At 36.1% G+C, this 19,829-nt stretch overlaps 1 protein-coding gene across 5 annotated transcripts in view; it reads right to left on the minus strand.

The window, feature by feature from the left end:
• AGTPBP1 (ATP/GTP binding carboxypeptidase 1) overlaps positions 1–19,829 on the minus strand; it is a 160,335-nt gene that overhangs the window by 82,351 nt on the left and 58,155 nt on the right. For all 5 annotated transcript variants that reach the window (XM_042963852.1, XM_042963848.1, XM_042963850.1 and 2 more), the window contains 4 exons: positions 17,471–17,508; positions 13,671–13,879; positions 11,447–11,624; positions 315–412 (listed from right to left, as the gene is read on the minus strand). In XM_042963852.1, the coding sequence (XP_042819786.1) occupies positions 315–412; positions 11,447–11,624; positions 13,671–13,879; positions 17,471–17,508 (523 nt within the window). The remainder of the gene's footprint in view (positions 1–314; positions 413–11,446; positions 11,625–13,670; positions 13,880–17,470; positions 17,509–19,829) is intronic.

Genomic DNA, 19,829 nt, shown 5'->3' on the forward strand with positions numbered 1-19,829 from the left:
GGTTGCCACTTAGAGTCTCAAACCACTTTCCTTCAAACTCAGATTTCCTTAGACTTTGAAACCTAAGCCAGATGGGTTACCTGAGGTCATCCTGGCCAAAAAGAGTGAAGGTAAGTTATTCTCACACCCTTTTCAGACCAACGCATTCAGAACAATATTATTTTCCCTTTCATTAATTCAGTGTCCACCCTCATAATAAACAGATGGGGACTACATGAATTAATCTACCATTAAGCTATACCTACCTCCCCAACCTTTGTTTTACAACTGTGGATACAATTTATAAAGTCGACTAACGATGGAGTCACACTAACCTTAAAATTCTGATCTACGTCATCTTCGTTTTCAGTTTCATTTTCGGCTTCTAAGTCAAGCTCATCGTTGTCATCACTTTCATCCACTACGTCGTCCACTGTGACACAAAACGCGCTATGAGTAGGTCAGAGGTAAGCATTCTGCAACATGCACATCCGAAGACAGGGTGGCACAGACATAGCACATCGGCGTTTCAATCACCAAGGGAAATGTTAATGAAATGCCTCATTAAAAATGTCTCTAACGCTGTTGAAAAACCTAGCAGATAAAGTGAAAGTGCTTTAAAATTTGAAAAGCACTGTAAAAATGCATGGGTGTTTTTACTGATGTTCTCGGTTTTTAAAAATGAATAATGTCTTCTGTTGCAACAGCCTGAATGAAACATCTTATTTCCTGTACATGACAAATTTCAAGAACTGCTTTCATGCCTTTATCAACTGACTTCCCATCTATTTGTTTCAATGGCTACCATGTGCCTTATATAGTGCAATGTGCTGGGTATTCTTTTAAATATGTGTAAATATATTTACTCCCTGTCTGCAGGGAGCTCATGAGGTTAAAGAGCAGCAAAGAGTAAACAGATAACTACAATACAAAAGATTTATGTTCATGAAGGCATATACGTAAAACAGTTATGGGAATATGAGGATGGAATAACTGCAAACTGCTTGGGGTCACGGGGCTATGAATGATCGCCTCACAAAACAGGTAGTGATTAAGCAATATCCTGAATATCCAGAAAATATGGCAGCTTTCTAGGTGAACATAAGGGTGGGTGAGTGTGGCTTTTAAGAAAGATGAAAACAAAAAGCTGAGATGGTATCTTTGGGAAACAGCAAGTGTAACTAAACTTGTATGCTTGGAAAAGGACTAAGAAAGGCAAATAAGAATGAGAACATGCAGGGCACACAGTAGGCCAAGTAGTTTAGATTTTTAACCTCTGGAAGATAAGCACTGAGAATTTTCAAGAGGAAAATGGCTTAATTCCACTTGAAACTGTTCAAAAGATCACTCTGGCAGGTGAGAGGGAGAACATATGTGGAAGGGGACCATTTAACTGGAGACAGTAACTGTCTGACCAATATAGCAGGAATGGGGATAATGAATATACATTAGAGAAAAACTCAGGGAACAGAATGTAAAGAGACATGAGGACCATGGCTGTAGGAGAGACAAGGAAAGAAGAGTAGAGTACTCAGGTGAGTAACTGAGTGCTTTAAAACAAGATAGAGAATATTTTAAAAGAATATTTTGAGGGGTGCCTAGGTGGCTCAGTTGGTTAAGTGTCCAACTTGGGCTCAGATCACAATCTCATGGTTTGAGGGTTAGAGCCCCGCATTGGGCTCTGTGCTGACAGCTCAGAGCCTGGAGCCTGCTTTGGATTCTGTGTCTCCCTCTCTCTCTCTGCCCCTCCCCTACTTGTGCATGCATGTATACTCTCTCTACTCTCTTAAAAAATAAACATTTTTTAAAAAAGGATATTTTTCTAAACTATTTAACTCCATTGAGGAAGAAATGGCCAATAAAATTGTATATATTAAAGTATACAATGTGATGATTTGACACAAATACACAAGACAAAATGATTACCAAAACAAAGATAACTAATACATCCATCACCTCACACAATTAACATTGTCAATAGTGTCTGTGTGTGTGTTTGTTGTACAAATGCTTAAAAGCTCCTCTCATAAATGTCTAAGTATGCAATACCATATTAGTAACTATAGTTACCAAGCTGCACACAGATTCTCAGAATGTAATCCTCTTAAACTGCAAATCTGTATGCTTTGACCCCATCAACTAATTTATCACTCCCCTCACCTGTGGCACCCAACATTCTATTCTCTGTTCATACAAAATCATTTTTTGTGCTGCTGGTTTTTGTTTTTTTTTTTTGGTTTTTATTTTAAGATTCCACATATAAGTAATACCATACAGTATTTGTCTTTCCGTCTGGTGTATTTTACTGGGCATAGTGCCCTTCAGATACATTCATGTTGCAGCAAATGGCAGGATCTCCTTCCTTTATTTTGGCCGAATAATATTCAGATATATATACATGACAGAATGAGAGGAAGGAAGGAAGTTTTATGGTCTTTTATCCATTTATCTATCAAAGGACATTAAGTTCATTTCTAAATCTTGTCTATTGTGAATAATGCTATAGGGAATATGGGTGTACAGATCTCGCTTTAAGATAATTATTTCAATTCCTTTGGATATATATATATACTCAGGAGTAGGATTGTTAGATCATATGGTAGTTATATTTTTAATTTTTTGAGGAACCTCCATACTGTAGCTGTACCATTTTCACATTCCCACCAGCAACGTTAAAGAGTTCCATTTCCTTCACAACCTTGCAACTATTTCCCATGTCTTGTCTTTTTGATAATAGCCATTCTAACAGGTGTGAGGTGATACAGTAAGTGGTTTTTATTTCCATCTCCCTGATGATTACTGATGTTGAGTACTTTTTCATATACTATCAGCCATTTGTATGTCTTCTTTGGGAAAATGTTTATTCAGGTCCTTTGCCTAATTTTTAATTGGATTACTTGCTTTTGTACTCTTCAGCTGTGAGAGTTCTTTATATATTTTAGACAGTAGCTCATTCTCAGATATATGTTTTGCAAGTATCTTCTCCCATTCTGTAGGGCAGTAAATTGAAATTAAAACAGAATCTTTTTAGTTTGTCAAAATACCACTTGTTTATTTTAGCTTCCATTGCCTGTGCTTTTGGTGTCCTACCCAAGAAATCACTGCCAAGACCAACGTCAAAGATCTTTTTCCATAAGTTTTCTTCTAGAAGTTTTATAGTTTCAGCTCTTATAATTAAGTCTTTAATCCATGTCAAGATAGTCTTTTGTGAGTGGTATAAGACAGGAGTCCAGTTTCGTTCCTTTGCATGTGGATATGCAGCTTTCCCAATACAATTTATTGAAAACAATGTCCTTCCCCCAACTGTGTATTCTTAACTGACCCCATATGTGTGGGTTTATGTCTAGGCTATCAATTCTGTTCCACTAATCTATGTGCCTGCTTTGAGTACCATCCTGTTTTGATTACTATAGCTTTGTAATAGTTTGAAATCCAGAACTGTGATGCCTCTCTAGCTTTCTTTCTCAGGATTGCTTTGGCTACCGGGGGGTCTTTTGTAAGTTCCATAAAATTTTAGAGTAATTTTTTGTATTTCTGTGAAAAATGCTATTGCAATTTTCATAGAGATTGCATTAAATCTGTAGATCACTTTGGGTAATATGGGCATTTTCACAATATTAATTCTTCCAATCCAAGAACACAGGATATCTTTCCATTTATTTGTGTCTTCTTTAATCTCTTTCATCAACGTCTTATAGTGTCCAGTGTACAGATTATTCAACTCCTTGGTAAATTTATCCCTATTTTGTTTTCAATGCTATTGTAAATAAAGCTGCTATCATCTCTTTCAGATAGTTTATTAGGTGTATAAAATGCAACTGATTTTTGTATATTTGATTTTGTATCCTGCAACTTTCCTGAATTCACTTATCAGTTCTAACAATTTTCTGGTGGAGACTTTATATATATATATAAAGTCTGTATAGACTTTATATATATATACAGACTTCATATATATATATATAGACTTTATATATATATATATATGATCTTATATATATAAGATCATTTGTATATATAAGATTATCTGCAAGCAGATAATTCTACTTCTCCCTTTCTGATTTGGAGGCCTTTTAATTATTTTTCTAGCCTAATCATTATAGCTAGGACATCTGGTATTGTGTTGAATAGAAATGGCCAGAGAGGACATCTCCGTCTTCTCCATAATCTCACAGGAAAAGCTGTTAACTTTTTACTATAGAACACAATATTAGCTGTGGACTTGTCATATATGACCTTTATTTATTATGATGAAGAACATTCTCTCTATACCTAATTTGTTAAAAGAGTTTTTATCATAAAGGATTTGAATTTTGCCAAATGCTTTTTCTGCATCTATTGCAATGATCATATTATTTTTATCCTTCATTTTGTTACTGTGGTATATCACATTTTGATTTCTGGATGCTGAAATGTCCCTGCATCCCAGAGATGAATCCCACCTGATCATGATATATGATCCTCTTAATTTGTTGTTAAAATCGGTTTGCTATTACTCTGCTGAGGATTCTGCATCTCTGTTCACACAGATACTGACCTGTGTAGGAGTGCCAACAAACCGACTCCACCTGCGGCCCTCCATCTTGGTCATGTCCAAGCAATGCCTCCCTCAGGGCCCAGTGGAGGTTAATGTATGCCATGACCAGAATGCAGACAGGCTTGCTCTGAGCTTCCCTAAAGTGGTGCACAGATGGCACCATTTTGGATAACGGGTAGAGATCCTCCGGCGCACACGTGGTGCCACATTAGATAACTACCCTTTGACCTCACCACAAATGCCCCTCACTCCATAAAAGCTGTGGATTAAGGTCTGGACTGGGCAAAGAATAGCTGTGTAGCAGCACCTAGACCGCCCACCTGCTCTCCTCAATAAGGTACCTTGAATAAAACTCTGTAAATGGTATGGAGTGGCTTACGTAGTTTTCTTGGTCTCAAAGTGTCGTCTCAGTCTGGAGGATACTTCACTGTCCCATTTGAGGATGCGCTTGCTTCTTCCAGCCTTTTCGGATTGGCTTGGGTGGGAAAGACTCTCACCTGAAAACAGCTGTGACGACAGAGGCTGGGGAAGATGTAGTATCTTTGCTCCCTGGCAAGGCACAGCAGCACAGTCCCCATGCAGCTCCGTCAGCAGAGATCAATGTCAACATTGACTCTGAGGGGCTTCGGGTGGCAGCGGTAGCTAGGGCTGGAGGGTTCCTAAGAGGCAAAAGCTTCTAGGGCCTCCTTCTTCTCCTTGAGACAGACAACATGGGAGAGCTCTGGGCAAGGGGCTGCCTCTCAGTCCCTGGTCTAGCATGCTAGCACTCAGAGCAGCAGCACAGCTGGGAATCCGGGGTCAGGCACGTGTGGAACCACCGCCATGCCTGGTCCTAGGGCACAGGTGCCCTTGCTGCAGTGGTGGTGTCGGCTGTCAGAGCGTGCAGATCCCTTGTGGAAAACAAGTGTGGGTGTCTGGGGCTCCCCACAGTGACTCCAGCCAGTGGGGAGACGCAGCAGCAGCAGCAGCATGGGCTCAGAGCAACAGCTCCATCCCCAGAGAGTAAACGCAGCAGGCAGGACTCCGTGCAGCTCCATCAGCTTTGGTGCAGACCTGGAAGGCCTCAGCAGCAAAGGCGACCGACATCCACAGTGCGAAGGCGTCCTGGGGTTCTCCCGCTTCTTCCCCCCAGGGTGAGGTTTCTCTGAAGGAAACCCCACCTGGCACTGCGCTGGTCTGGACTAAGAGATGGGGTAGTGCAGAGAAAACACTTCCCATACTTCGCTCTGTGGCCATCCTTGGATTTTGAGCTCTTCCGGGTTTTAAAAACACTCTTTCTCATATATTTCCATCACTTTGTGGTTGGTTATTTATTGTTTTTGCTGTGTTTGTGGGGGTGATGAGCATTAGGACCTCCTGACCCTCCCTCTAGCTGACATCACCTTCTTCAAATTCCTTTGGACTTCCGTTTCCAATGTGCCTTCTTACGGTGAAGATTACAAACTCCTCCCTACCTCCCAAGTGTCTGTTCTCTCCTTCCCCTTAGTAACAGAGCCTCTGAGGTTTTGCTAGAGGTTATTGATTCCAGCCTCCCTCACAGTGGTTATAGACATATGATAAGTTTTTAGCCAAAAGTATGGGAGGCAAAGTGGTAAACACAAAATTCCAGGCCACATTCTTTAGAAAGAAAATTGCCCGTTCCAGTTTCTTTCATGACCATTTTCCACATGTACTTGAGGAAACCACCATAGGAGATGATGAAAACAAAGAGAACTGTTCCCTTTGATGATCTGTGAAACAGAGGCCTACTGCCCAGGCTTATCTGCCCATCTTCTGGATGAATATGTAAGAAAAAACAATCTTCTATCTTGTTGCAGTATAACAAAGCGGCTCTGGAGACAGAATACCTAATTCAAATCCGGGTCCTCTATTTACTAGCCATTTGACCTTGAGCAAGTTCCATAAGTTGTGTCTCCACTTCCTCATCCATAAAATGAGTGTTGCTGGGAGCATTATACAGGCTAATACGTAATGTGCCAGGCAAGAAGTATGTGCTATGAAAGTGTCTGTTACTATTGTTGCCTGAGTGACTATGGTACTGTCCTAGGTCACTCTGTAACAGCAGCTCAATTCATCCTAATTAACACAGTCACCAAATTGCCGTAAGTTCCTTTGGAAATAGCAAAAGATTAACTATTCATATTACATATATGTAGTAACCTGGGTCAACGTATGCCAATGTACTAATAGCAGTTAGCCATGGATAAACAAGGGAAGAACTGACATTCAGAGAATGAACTATAAGAGAGAAAGAAAGGGACTGAATTCAAAAAAGTCTATTGCAAACAAGAAAGATGACTGCCTGGATAGGGAGGAAGGAAAGTGCAGTTCAGTATCAGAGAGAAAATGTTTTTAATTTTTAACCAAATCTTTCAAATATTTTCCTTTACACGTCATTTTCCTTTGGTTTTCTGTTCCAGATGTGAAATGTCATTTAGCTTAGAGTGTCTGAGGCCTTCTTTTCTATTCTAATGAACAATGTCAATCATTATAATTATACAATTAAAATCAGGGAATATAAATCAATCCTTGTTACTCGGTCTTCAAAATGTCCTTGGCTCATTTATACTAAAAACTAATAAAATACAGGGAAAAACTTAAATGCCTTTCAACAGGACACTACTTAGATAAATTACATTATATCTATATGATGTAACAATTACAAGGAATGAGTCAGTACTTTTTGTAAGGTTTTGGAACGTATATTCCAAGGAGTTTATTTAGCTTTTGCTATTGCTCCTTAAATGTAATCCACTTTCCCTGTTTTCTAAATGGTTTTGTTCCTGTATCTGCATACATAACCCAGGAAAGCTACTGAATTTTATACATGTATCTTATAAACAGTACTTCAAGAACTTCTATCTTGTCTAAGACGCATCTTCTTAACTGACTTGCTGGGATTTTCTACATAGACAGTAATATCCTCCACAGATACTGACAGTCACTGAAACAGTAGGCTAAAGTTAAGACCCTTCCTTTCCCAGGCTTATGGATCTGCCTAGAGCTTTCAAAATGATGTTACTGAACAATGGTTGAGCAAGGCATTCTCTAACACTTCATTACTGTGTGTGATGTTGGCTACTGATCTGAGTTGGATAATATCCAGCTTGTCTGGGAAATATTCCTGGATTCCTTAAGAAATTTTATCTGAAACTAAGAATGATTTTTATTAAATCTCTTCGTGGCATTTAGCAAGGGACTCACTGGTTTTCTTCCTTTGACCTATTGTTAAATTCTATTAATTAAAATCTTAATATTACAATGAACTTACTTTTTAAAAAATAATCCTTAATTGTCATGAAAAATACAGCTCAATTCAATTTTCTAATATTTTAGGACTTTTATATTTTCGTGAGTGACAATTATCTCCGGTTTCAGGTTATTCCTACCAGGCTTTGATTTCAGAACGAAGCTGCTTCTAAACTTTCCCTTTTATCCTATGCTCTGGAAAACAAAGCACAGGAAAGTTTCTTGAAAATTAAGATCAAGTCATCAGTGTCTGGGGTCTTCACTGAAGGCAACCTCACCTGCAGATTTCCTACTCTTTAGGTCAATTTTAGTTACTCACATTTGTCTAAAATATTGTCCATTTAAATCATATTTTGAAATGTATTAACAGGACTTATCTTTTGCATCCATTTGGATTGGATGAACTTCCTCAATTTGTTTTGCAAGAAAAATAACACTGTGTTTCCATGAACTTCTCCTTTTTAGTCAATGTTTACAGTGTTATCTATCTTTGCTGTAGTATTTATGACATACTTATTATCTAACCTGTATGAAATAATCCCTGCTGTCTTGTTTTAAACATTTGTTTGGTATAATACTGAGTCTTCTGAGATGGGACTAACAGCTATACATCTGCCAATCTATTTACTTTCAAGCTTTCCATCCTGCTGTGTTAAGAGTCTCCAGAATGTATCAGCTACTTACACTCTAGAACCCAACCTGAGATTCTTCTCCTTTTAGTCAGAGTATTTTATCCACTTAGATATCTTATTACTAAAACTGATTTGCTGGTTTTTGCTTTGTATTCAGCACTCTCAGGATTTCTGTGCAACTCTGAAGTCTCCTTGCTTTTCTAGAACAATAAATAGATCTCTTCAACATTTTTTCTCAAGGGAAAAAAGTACGTAATTTTATATAGAATGTCGAAGTGTTCACAGTCTCTGAACTCCATCCATGGATTCCTATGGTTCAATAGATCCCACACTAAAGATCCCTGTTTCAGATGTTAATTTTACATTTTAAAACCCATATCTGAACCACTATTTCTATAGTTATTTTAGAAATGCAAGAACAGTGTAATATTCCTAAGAATAGGAACTCCAACAATATAAATAATATAAATTATATATAATATAAATAGTATAAACTTTAGTTTATTTGTGTAAAAGACCCAGTTTGCTATAACTGAGGATTATGTATCTTTGGCCAAGAGTTTGTAGATGTATTTCAAAAGAATATTACAATTATCTAGTGTTACATAATTAATAATTTGTAATGTTTAATATAATTATTCTGCTACCATGTATTCTTAATTCATCACTGGCTGAGCTGGAGTTATATTTCATATGATTACTTCAGAAAGGATACCTGGATAATCTACTTCCATACCATTATATACCGAAGAATATGTCACCTTCACATACAGAAGGAAACTAGTAAGTTTTCAGAAATCTTGAATCAGGACTCTTTCCTTCAAATCTCTGTAGATGCTGCTTCACTATCTCTTGGTATTTAATGTTCTAGAGACTAAGTCTCAAGGTCAGCTCAGTTCCTTCATCAACAAATGTTACATGCACACAATCTGTGTCTAATAGATGCTGAGGATAAAATGAAGGGAAAAAAGAACAGTCCTATCCTCACGGAACTTATATTCTACCTGAGGAAGGTAAAAAATAATGAAAACTGTGGGTGCCTGGGTGGCTCAGTTAGTTAAGTGCCCGACTTCGGCTCAGGTCATGATCTCGTGGTTCGTGAATTTGAGCCCCTTGTTGGGTTCTGCGTTGACAGCCCTGAGCCGGGAGCCTGCAGCCTGCTTCGGATTCTGTGTCTCCCTCTCTCTGCACTTGCCCCACTCGTGCTCTTTCTCTCTCTCAAGAATAAACATTAAAAAAAAGTAATGAAAACTGTGATAAACATAATTAAGCCTGATACATGAAAAAAAATGGTAAACAGAAAGAAGGTATTTTCCTTGTGTCTGAACAGTTGCTGTTAAAACCCTCCTCTCACATCTTAATCACGAAGGCTTGTTAGTCAATGTAAATGTCCATTTCTACTTTAGTGATCCATTAGTCTGAGATGAAAAAGAAAAGGAGCCCTCAGGAAAATATCTCTGTGTCATTTTTTTTCCCCATGTTTGCTGAATTCACTGCACCAGAAGCCAGTTTTCTCGACCTATGTGATTATTCTGGACACTGAATAAAGAACACTATGGGGTGTACCCTATATCCTATCCTCCTCCCAGCGTTACTACCTGCTATATCGACAGAAGTCTCCCCAGCTTTCTACCAGTTGCAACCACCACTTAAACCCCTGTAATTCTACACTGAGATACAGGACAGAAAAGGATTCTAACTGCTCCTTGACTGTCCCTCCAAATAGGTGCTACTGGCACCTCAACTTGCAGTCTGAGAAGTTGCATTTACAGAAGGCTGAGTAGGGAGTTGATGCTCTTCTTTAATATATTCGTATCGCCACCATGTTTGTTGCATGTTCCATATTTGATTTTGAGTTGTTTTGTTTTGTTTTGTTTTTTCAAGTAGGCTTCACGCCCAGTGCAGAGCCCAACGTGGGGCCTGAACTCATGACCCTAAGATCAAGACCTGAGCTGAGATCAAGAGGCAGTCACTTAAGGGACTGAGCCATCCAGGCGCCCATGCATGTTCTGTTTGTTTCATGAGAATGCTTCTTTTACCTTGTTTTCACTTTTGGTACAGCTCTTACCCTATTTTTAAAGTCTGTGGTAATTTAAAATGCAATGGGAGAGAGAAATTAACTGTTTTCACTTCACTGTCTTACTCAAGTCCCTGACTTAGTTGTAGATTTTTAAACCTTTTAAAGGAAGTTTCTGAGTAATCCATTTTGATATTTTGTGTGGACTAAACTTGTACTTTAATAATAAAGTGTTTTTTAAAATAATATCTTAACAGTATACTCTGTGGCATATACCACTAATAAATATATATCAAGAATAATAAAATTAATTATAATTACCTGGAAATTCTCTTAAATCATTTATTTCAAGTAATTGCTTTTAAATATAAAACATCTTCCATTTGTTTTTGCAAAAAAGTAACTAACAAGAAAATACTTTAGAAATTCTATCAATAGCCTAGACTACATTCTCTTTTCCATTTTGCTAGGTCTTAACCCCCCCAAAAAAATCTTTTTCCCCACATTAAGAAATTAAACTCTTACTTCTTTTACTATGTTCTCAGCATTGTACTGAAAATGACAAACAGCCAACTTCTGACCATTTCATTATTTTCACTCGGGTAAGTCATGTGCAAGTTTTACTTAGCATAAACCATAACATTTTTGGTGATTAGGTATTCTTGACTTTAAAAGAATGAAAGCTCATCAAAAAGTTATAAACGTAGGCCCAAATATAATTACCTAAACATTTAATGTTATGTTCTTATCCTTTGAAAATTTATTTAAACTATGAAATAGTGCTCCTATATGTAATGCATAAATTTTTTCAAATTTGAATGTACGTAAATGTTACATTCCACACTATTTCCCTTAATTATCAGACTTCAATTTCTTATATTTAAAGAAATATTTAACTAAAACACAATATGAAAGTTTACTGTGTGTATGTAGGCCTTCTTTTGTTGAGGAACTAGAAACAAGAAATAAAAAAGTCAACAGTCACACAATTCCAAGAACCACTGAAAGCCAGCAGTAAATATGTCATCTTACCTTCAGGGGGTAAACTGTAGAGCTGGGCCACAGGCCCAGTCACAGGAATAACTGGCAACTGGAAATGGAAAGAACTTTTAATCGTTGGGAGTGGCAGGCGATTTTTAGGAAAACACTTCCTCATTATTAGACTGGAGGTGTTGACAAGAGGATCAAGGGTCCTAACTGCCAAACATTCCTGTTTTTTAAGAAAACAAAAAAAGAAAGAGAAAAGAAAAAAGGTAACATGCCTTTGGCGAATAACTGAACCGATTTTACATTACTTCATAAAGTAATATATCAATAAATTTCAAGAGACAAATATCACAAAGTATTTTTTTTTTAATTATAAAATAGCTTTGGCTATTCAGAAGGGTCTCTTCATAAATAAGAACTTCATATGGCAAATCTAGTTAATACTTTTCTCAAAATATTTTAACTAAGCAAAAATCAGTACCATCTTTGGCACCAAAGTCACTGAAGTGTATCAACCCCTTTTTACCCCTGGTTTCAGTTACCCATGGGCAAGTCTGGGCCAGAGCCAATGATCTTCCTTCTGACCTAAGGTCAACTGTCAGAAGGTCAATATTAGCCCTAATGCTACAACACGACATAACTACATCACTCACCTCCCTTCATCTCATCACACAGGCATTTTATCATCTCATGTCATCCTAAGACAGATGAGTGCAGTACAGTAAGATATTCTGAGAGAGAGGGACCACATTCACTTTTTATTACAGTATATTGTTGTAGTTGTTCTATTTTATTATTAGTTGTTAATCTCTTACTGGGCCTAAGTAGTAAACTTTATGATAGGTATGTATAGTATAGGAAAAAACACATCATATATATAAGGTTGAGTACTGTCTCAGGTTCCAGGCATCTAAGCCAGGGGGTCTTGGAATGTATCCCCCACAGATAAGGGGGGGCTACCGTGCCAAGTAATATTTATGAGTAAAATTTATAAATATAAATATTTATATTTACTTAGCAAGCCTAGGGCATAAAATAAAAATTCTTTTTAATATAAGGGAAGAAGGAAAAAAAAAAAGCATTAAGTAAAAAACACAGTAAGAGAGAAAGGTGTAAGAAATAAAAAGGAATGTGCATTAGCTAAGCCTGTCTCAGAATTGTATCAGTTATCATACAATAGCACCTCCAATAAGCTGGCTCTTCAACTTATAAAAAAACAAGTAGCCTGAATACCACGATTTTAAGTTTCAATAGTTTTAATTTGCTGTCCTGGTATCTGATCTTGAAAAGGGCTAATGAACAGGGAATTTGAATCTATAACATATAACACTATTATTATTATTATTACTGACAGCTGGCATTTAGATAGCACTTTGATATCCCATAAAATTTTCAATACAAATTTTCACATCTAACCTGTCGGAACAGATGAGAGATTAAGGCTCAGACATGTTAAGTGACATAAACAAAGCCACTCAACTCTTCCTAATATACCAATTATCCATTACTGTCTATATTAGGAATAGTAAATACAAGTGCATATGATTGATGTGGAAAAGAAAAAGCTTAGGGTAAACGTAAATCGTGTGTTCAGATATCTTAACTACTGCCACGTAGAAAGAGACTTGTGTGTAAGACCGAGAGGGCACAACCAAGATAATGGCTGCAATTTTCAAAAAGACAGATTTCTTTCTAATAATTATAACCTTCTAAAAACAAAAGGGTTGCACTGTAACATCTCCATTGCCCAGAGCTGACAGTCCTCTTGCTAAGCCTTTTGTCAAGAAGGTTTATGGTTAAGCTGGCTGGCAGGACTAGGATTCCTAACTCCAGGGTTCACTTTTGTACCTTCTCTATGTAAAAATGCTCTATCCAGAAGGAAGACATTGACAGCACTCAGAGGCAACAGAACTATCTTACCAGCTGTAAAGGATCCATAAATACCTTATGAGGGGAACATGCAAAACTGAGTACAGTCAACTGCACATCTTAGAAAACATGGCTATATGGAGTCCCTTCCTGCCCAGTGGATGGATTTAGACATACATCATCCTTTTTACCTATGAGGAAAAAATCTTATATTGTGGAGATATGCACCGGGCACTTTCTCCAACTCACTGTGAGGTCACGTGAGAAATGACTGCACCTTTTGGTTTTCAGATTTTTTTCTTAAACATATTTATCATACTTTCGTGAGTATTTATAGAAATACTAACTTTCTTAAGAACGAAATATTAACACATAACCAGGAAGAAAACAAAAAACTCACTTGTGAAGTGTTATAGAGAATTTTCATCCCATTGGCATCTATAAATGCTTTTCTTCCCAACTTGATGTTTGTAACACTTTTTAAACTCTGTAAAATTCCTTTCCGAATGAGCATGTTTCTATGCCGGTTATCATGGCGGTGCCAATCTACATAAATTGTTAAAAGGACTTGGACATATCCTCTGTCTACAGCTCTCCTGGCGTTTGTTTCTTTAACAAAAGAAAATTGAGAAAGAATATTTTTTAAATGACAAGAGAAACTGTTTGAATAAATCAAATTAAAAATACCGCTACAATCTTGTAATGAGTTCTTACAACTTTTTTTCCAAAAAGAAAAAATATGTAGGAGCCACACATTTAAATATTCTTTTTATCTAACAAAATAAAAGGTTCAGATGACTACATTTTCCAGAAACCTGCCCAATATATTGTTTTATGGTTAATAAATATCAAAATATCTTTAATACAATTAGGGCTACATCTTTTTAAACGTGAATACTAAAGTTTCATGTAGTTTAAAACTTAAACCAACTTTGATTACAGTGAATATATAAGCCTTTACCTTACTAGCTGTATGATTTTGTTAAAAGACATTATCATTATTGTAAGTCCTATCATAAACCTTGTGTTTCCACTGAAATTAACTCCATTGGATTGTAGCTTCAATTAATACTATTACACAGTATTACAATCTATATGTGTTTCCAATGATATCAACTGCTTCAATTACCCCGACAACTATATAAATATCCATGCAGTAACAATGGTAAGTTAAAAATACAACTTGGGAGCGCCTGGGTGGCTCAGCCAATTAAACATCAGACTCAACTACAGCTCAGGTCATGATCTCACAGTTCCTGAGTTTGAACCCCACCTTGGGTCTGCGCTGACAGCACAGAGCCTGCTTGGGATTCTGTCTCCCTCTCTCTCTGCCCCTCCCCTGTTTGCTCTCTATCTCTCTATCAAAAGAAAAAAAAAAAATACTTACACAACTTTTAGTAAATGAAATGTAAGGAGCACATTACTGCTTTCTGATCATTAATTGTTTAATGTAATAAAAACTACATTAAAGAGCTTTTTTGTAAATGGTCACTTTTACTGGGGTAGAATTAACAGAAATCTACAAAGTTGATCTACTTTATTATTTTTAAAGTGTTACTATTTTAGATTATTAACCAAAAGGGTACATTTCACTAGAATAGCAGTAGGGGAATCCTATCATAGCAACATCCTGAGCCACCCATCACCACATAGGTAGGCCATTGATAAGAGCACAAAATAATGTGGAATACCAACCCATTGATTGGTTGGTATTTAATTATTTAATTACTTAGCTTCTTTAATTACAAAGAAATTCCCATCTCTTCCTAAGTTTACCGCCTGCCTCATGGCATAGGCACTAAGATAACAGTAATGTTCTGCTGCTTTTAGTTACCTGAAAGAATTACTACAGCTTCCAAATGTGCTAATACGTACCTAAAACATAAAGATACTGAGATCAACAAACTTATTAATGCCCTATCAGAAGGCATTACAGAGCTGGAAGAAATTCATGTGGGGAGTGAAGCCTTCTTGTGTAAAAGCTTTAAAAACCTCTGTTGTGTCTTGAAGAGTTTGTTGGCCAAAGCTGTGGCTATTTACAAAATCAGTTCAATAGTTTTGACTAACAGGAGTTTCGTGTACTTTAAGGGAATACATATTTTGTTTACACCACCTGGAATATATAAGCCTTTCCTTTCGTTTACTGTCTGTGAATACGATTTTTCTTACAAGACATTATGATCACTGTAACACCTATTACAAAACGTGGTTTCCACTAGAATTCCCAATAGCCAAATGGCATTTATATGAAATAATTTAAATTCTTTATTAAAGATCAAATAAGAAACCTGCCCATAATTCAAACACAGGTGCTGAGTGAAGAGAAGTGAACAGAGCTATCTGCAATCTGCAACTGAGCACAACTAAGAAGTTTAGTAAAGGGCTTTTTATTCACGTGTTCAGGATACCTAACTCAAAATCAGCCTATGTCTCTTCTTCCCTCTCTGGTTAAAAGAAATTCAGGTTCCCCTTCAGACTGCAGCATCTCATCTATACTCTAGCGATGGCACCCAAGTGCCTGTCACTCTGCACTGGGCATTAATCCATGTTCTTTGCTTTACACTCACTCAGGCTTATTACAGGAATCTCATTTACCCTTTTAAAGTAAATGACTGCGCCCTCCAAAAAAAAGCAGTTAAAAAAAAAATCAATGGGTAAGAATGTTCCAAAATGCCACAGTGCATTTAAAAACATGCAGTGTGCTACTAAATATGCATTTAAAAATATGCAGGTGTGCACTATCCTTCTAGGGCCATGTGCCACATGAAAACACGTTAGATAGGAACTAGACTCATCCTACTGATCAGTCACATTTTTACCTGATGGGGTAAAAGGATATGTTTGCCCACCATAGTCCTTTGAAGGAAGAGGGAGTAAAAGGAAGAATACTTTTTAAAATGGAAGATACCAGATTTCAGTCATCTTAACCAATTCCTACAAATAATTGGAACTTATGAGGGCTTTAGTTTTTACTGACTTAGTGATTTTGTCATCAGTGATTCTGAAAATTAGTAAGCTTCAGTTTTAATAGCTATTTTAATCTATTCTAAATCAAAAACATATGCCTATATTAATTTAAAAATTAATCTTTAAATAACAATTTGAACCACAAAGTCAGGGCACAACAAAGCAAGGCTACAACTATCTTTGAAAATTAACCCAAGTATTCTGATCTTGGTCTAAAGTTTATCCTATCAAATATGGAAATAAAGCTACATGGCTAATCTAATGGAGTACTACACATTTCATTTCAAAGATAAAACGGTTAACTGAATTTTATATTCTCTGGTATGTAATACTAACACCTAAGTGACTTTTTAAATAAATCATTACCAAACACCAGATTTTCAAACAATTAATCATTTGCTACTGTTCAAATGAACAACTCTGGTCATTCAAATCTAAAGGCAACCTGGTCGTACCCTTGATTAGACAGTTTTGGGGGAAAATAAGATAGAAAGCCACAACACCTACCCTTAGTACTAAATGTTACTGTGGTCAAAATGTTAACTTAGTCAAGCAATGAGACTGGAAGTGCTAACAAAAATTACTAATTAAAAAGTAGATACTGAGTATCTTAGAGAAAATATATAATGTAGATAAATTACTTTCCAAAGGAACTGTATCATGAGACACATTTACTCCAAATGCTTAAATTCTGAAGATCAGAAAACAGCTGCTTTAGTTTGTAAATGAATTTAGTAAACTGTAAATTTACATTAAGTCACTTTTTAATGATATAAACTTGAATTTGATAGAAATAAAATTTCTAATATGAGGTTTCTACATGAAAATCGTGTGTTCGATATAGTAGAGACAGTAGTTGTTCGAAATATTTTCATAGTAAATATCCTCAATACCATGTTACCTTCACTTTTTAAAAGATGATACTTAGGTAATATTCACATATTACTTTCTTCTGTTGACAAGATTTTATGTTTACATAATGAACTTATAAAAAGGAACCCCATGTACTTGAAAAAATTCCATAAGTGTACTGAACTATAATATATAATAGCTCAATAAACATAAATGACATTAGCTAGGACATATATCAATCAACCATATGAAAAATCAAGTTTGACATTTCATTATCACAAACCAGCTTTATAACTACAGACTAAATCTACATTTCGAGTTTCTTTAACATAGAATACTTGGAAAAATAGTATCTAGTATTTCTAGTATTTAAAAACTTACTTGATTTTAGCAATGCAGCAAGAGTGTCTAAAGCAACCCTGTCAACGTGAGAAAACACAAACAACAACAAAACTAGTAAAATTAATCTACAATAGTAAATTCAGACATCTTTTCAGATAAGTAATTATTATCTATTCCAAAAGTCATTCCTGTTATAGTCAATTACATATGGTCTTTCTCTGTATGGACCTCTCCCTTTAGGTTAAAATCGAATAGGAGGAAGATTGAAATATTAATAGGCAAGCACCAAAAAATATTTTTAAGGAAGAAAATTAACAACATTTTAGTCTTTATATCAGAGATTAGATGAACAGACTCAATTATTGTATTTGTATCTGACCCTGACAGTTCACAAAATAGCAATATTAAGAATCAGAGGCCTTGATTCACAAAAATTTTAAAGAAGTGTTAACACAAATAAAATTCTTAACTACAAAACTCTACAGATGTTCATAGTTACCTGACTTAAAATTATTTTAGCTCTATCACACAATAATCCTAATATTTAAAGTGATAACAAATGTAAAATATTTTTAGAACTGGGAGGTTTGGGGATAAGTATGAGACGTTAGCATTTTTCAGCCATAAGGCATCAAAGAAAATAATGAACCTAATCAATACCTCAAAAACTCTTACTGCCTATTAAAGGACAAAGGAATTGCCCAGAAACTTAAAAATACTTATATTTTCTTTGAACATAAATACTCAAATACACACAGTAAAATCAACTGCCATTAATCAGCTTTAAAAATACACAGAACATCACTGTGGAAAATCCTAGAATCAAATACTTTTTTAACTAAGTTACTGAAAACTTGGCACTTGATTTCAGTAACTTTAAAAATATAAGGCTACATACAACATACAGTACCTCTTAGTAAGACTTCAAAAACTATAATTAATTTGCATAAAAATATGCACTTTGTCAAACTTAAGCACGTCACTCATCATGAAGCATTTGTTGAATGCCTACTAGACACCCAGAGTAGCCAGTTTCTTCATTGGGATCAAATCGGCAAACTTCTCTCTTCCACACTTTTACAGTCTAGATACTGTGATAGAATGTACACACCTGTGAAAAAACTACTCAAGAAATGAAAACCAGAAACAAAGCAATGAGGGAAAAGCTGCACACATTAGTGTAAAGGCAACACGGAATGCCCAGAGTATTTGTTTAAAGGTAAAGAGCACAGCTGAGTGGGAGACTGAGGATGGATACTGGTTCATGGTAAAATGTGCCGCAATGATCTAGGACTAGGCACAGAGTAAGTGCTCATTTATAATAAATGCTCATTAACAGCCATACTTTGGTTTATTGACACCAATAAAGCAACGATATAAAGCTTTATTTAAGATGACATTCATAAAAAGGAAAACAAAAGTATATGCTTTAAAAAATGCTACAAATTCGTACTTGTTATTTTCTCAAAACAATGTGAAGTTTTCATAATGGTGAGTTAAAATTAAACGAAAATTATAAAATTACATACTGAATTTTCATAGCACTAAATCATCAGTAAGAAACATTCCATAACCTCATAATTACATAATAAAACGTACACAAGACTGTAAAACAGAAATAAGGATGGCTTTGAAATTGGTCAAAATTAAAACACAGAACTAAAGCGATACTCCAAGGGAAATGCCAATACAAAGTACAAAATAGAAAAGAAGAGCTGATAAGTGCCAGAAATTATTATAGGTGCCTCATGTATGTGTTTTCTAGTTAATTCTTAAAACAATCCTGGTCCATAGAACTGGCACATTTTATGGATAAAGAAACCAAAGATTTCAGAATATAATGTGCCTAGGTTCCCATAAAAACTAGGTGCTATGAACAATGAGTAATACAGGCCTCTTGTTGAGAAAGAAAATTATGAAATCAGAAATACTGGTTTCCTCCAAAAAAGATGTTGAAATCCTAACCCCCAGTACCTCAGAACGTGACCTTATTTGGAAACATCGTCACTGCAGGTGTAATTAGTTTAAATGAGATCATACTGGAGTAGTGGCCCTTAATCCATCCTGATTGGTGCCCCTATAAGAAAAGGGGAGACTATCTGAAGACAGACACACAAGAAGAGAACACCACGTGAGGAGAGAGGCCAAGATTGAAAAGCGGCAGCTACAAGCCAAGAAACACCAAAGACTGCCAACAAACCACCAGCTAGAAAGCGGGGAAGGATTCTCCCACAAAGGTTTCAGAGGGAGCAGTGGCCCTGCCGAAAGGGTGATTGTGGACTTCCAGCCTCCAGAACTATGAGACCATAAATTTCTGTCATTTGAAGCCACAAAATTTGTCCTAGGTACTTTGTTACAACAGTTCTAGGAAACAAATACAATCACTTAGCTGCAATCA

The sequence above is a fragment of the Panthera tigris genome, chromosome D4 (genome assembly GCF_018350195.1).
Source record: "Panthera tigris isolate Pti1 chromosome D4, P.tigris_Pti1_mat1.1, whole genome shotgun sequence".
Classification (NCBI taxonomy): domain Eukaryota; kingdom Metazoa; phylum Chordata; class Mammalia; order Carnivora; family Felidae; genus Panthera; species Panthera tigris.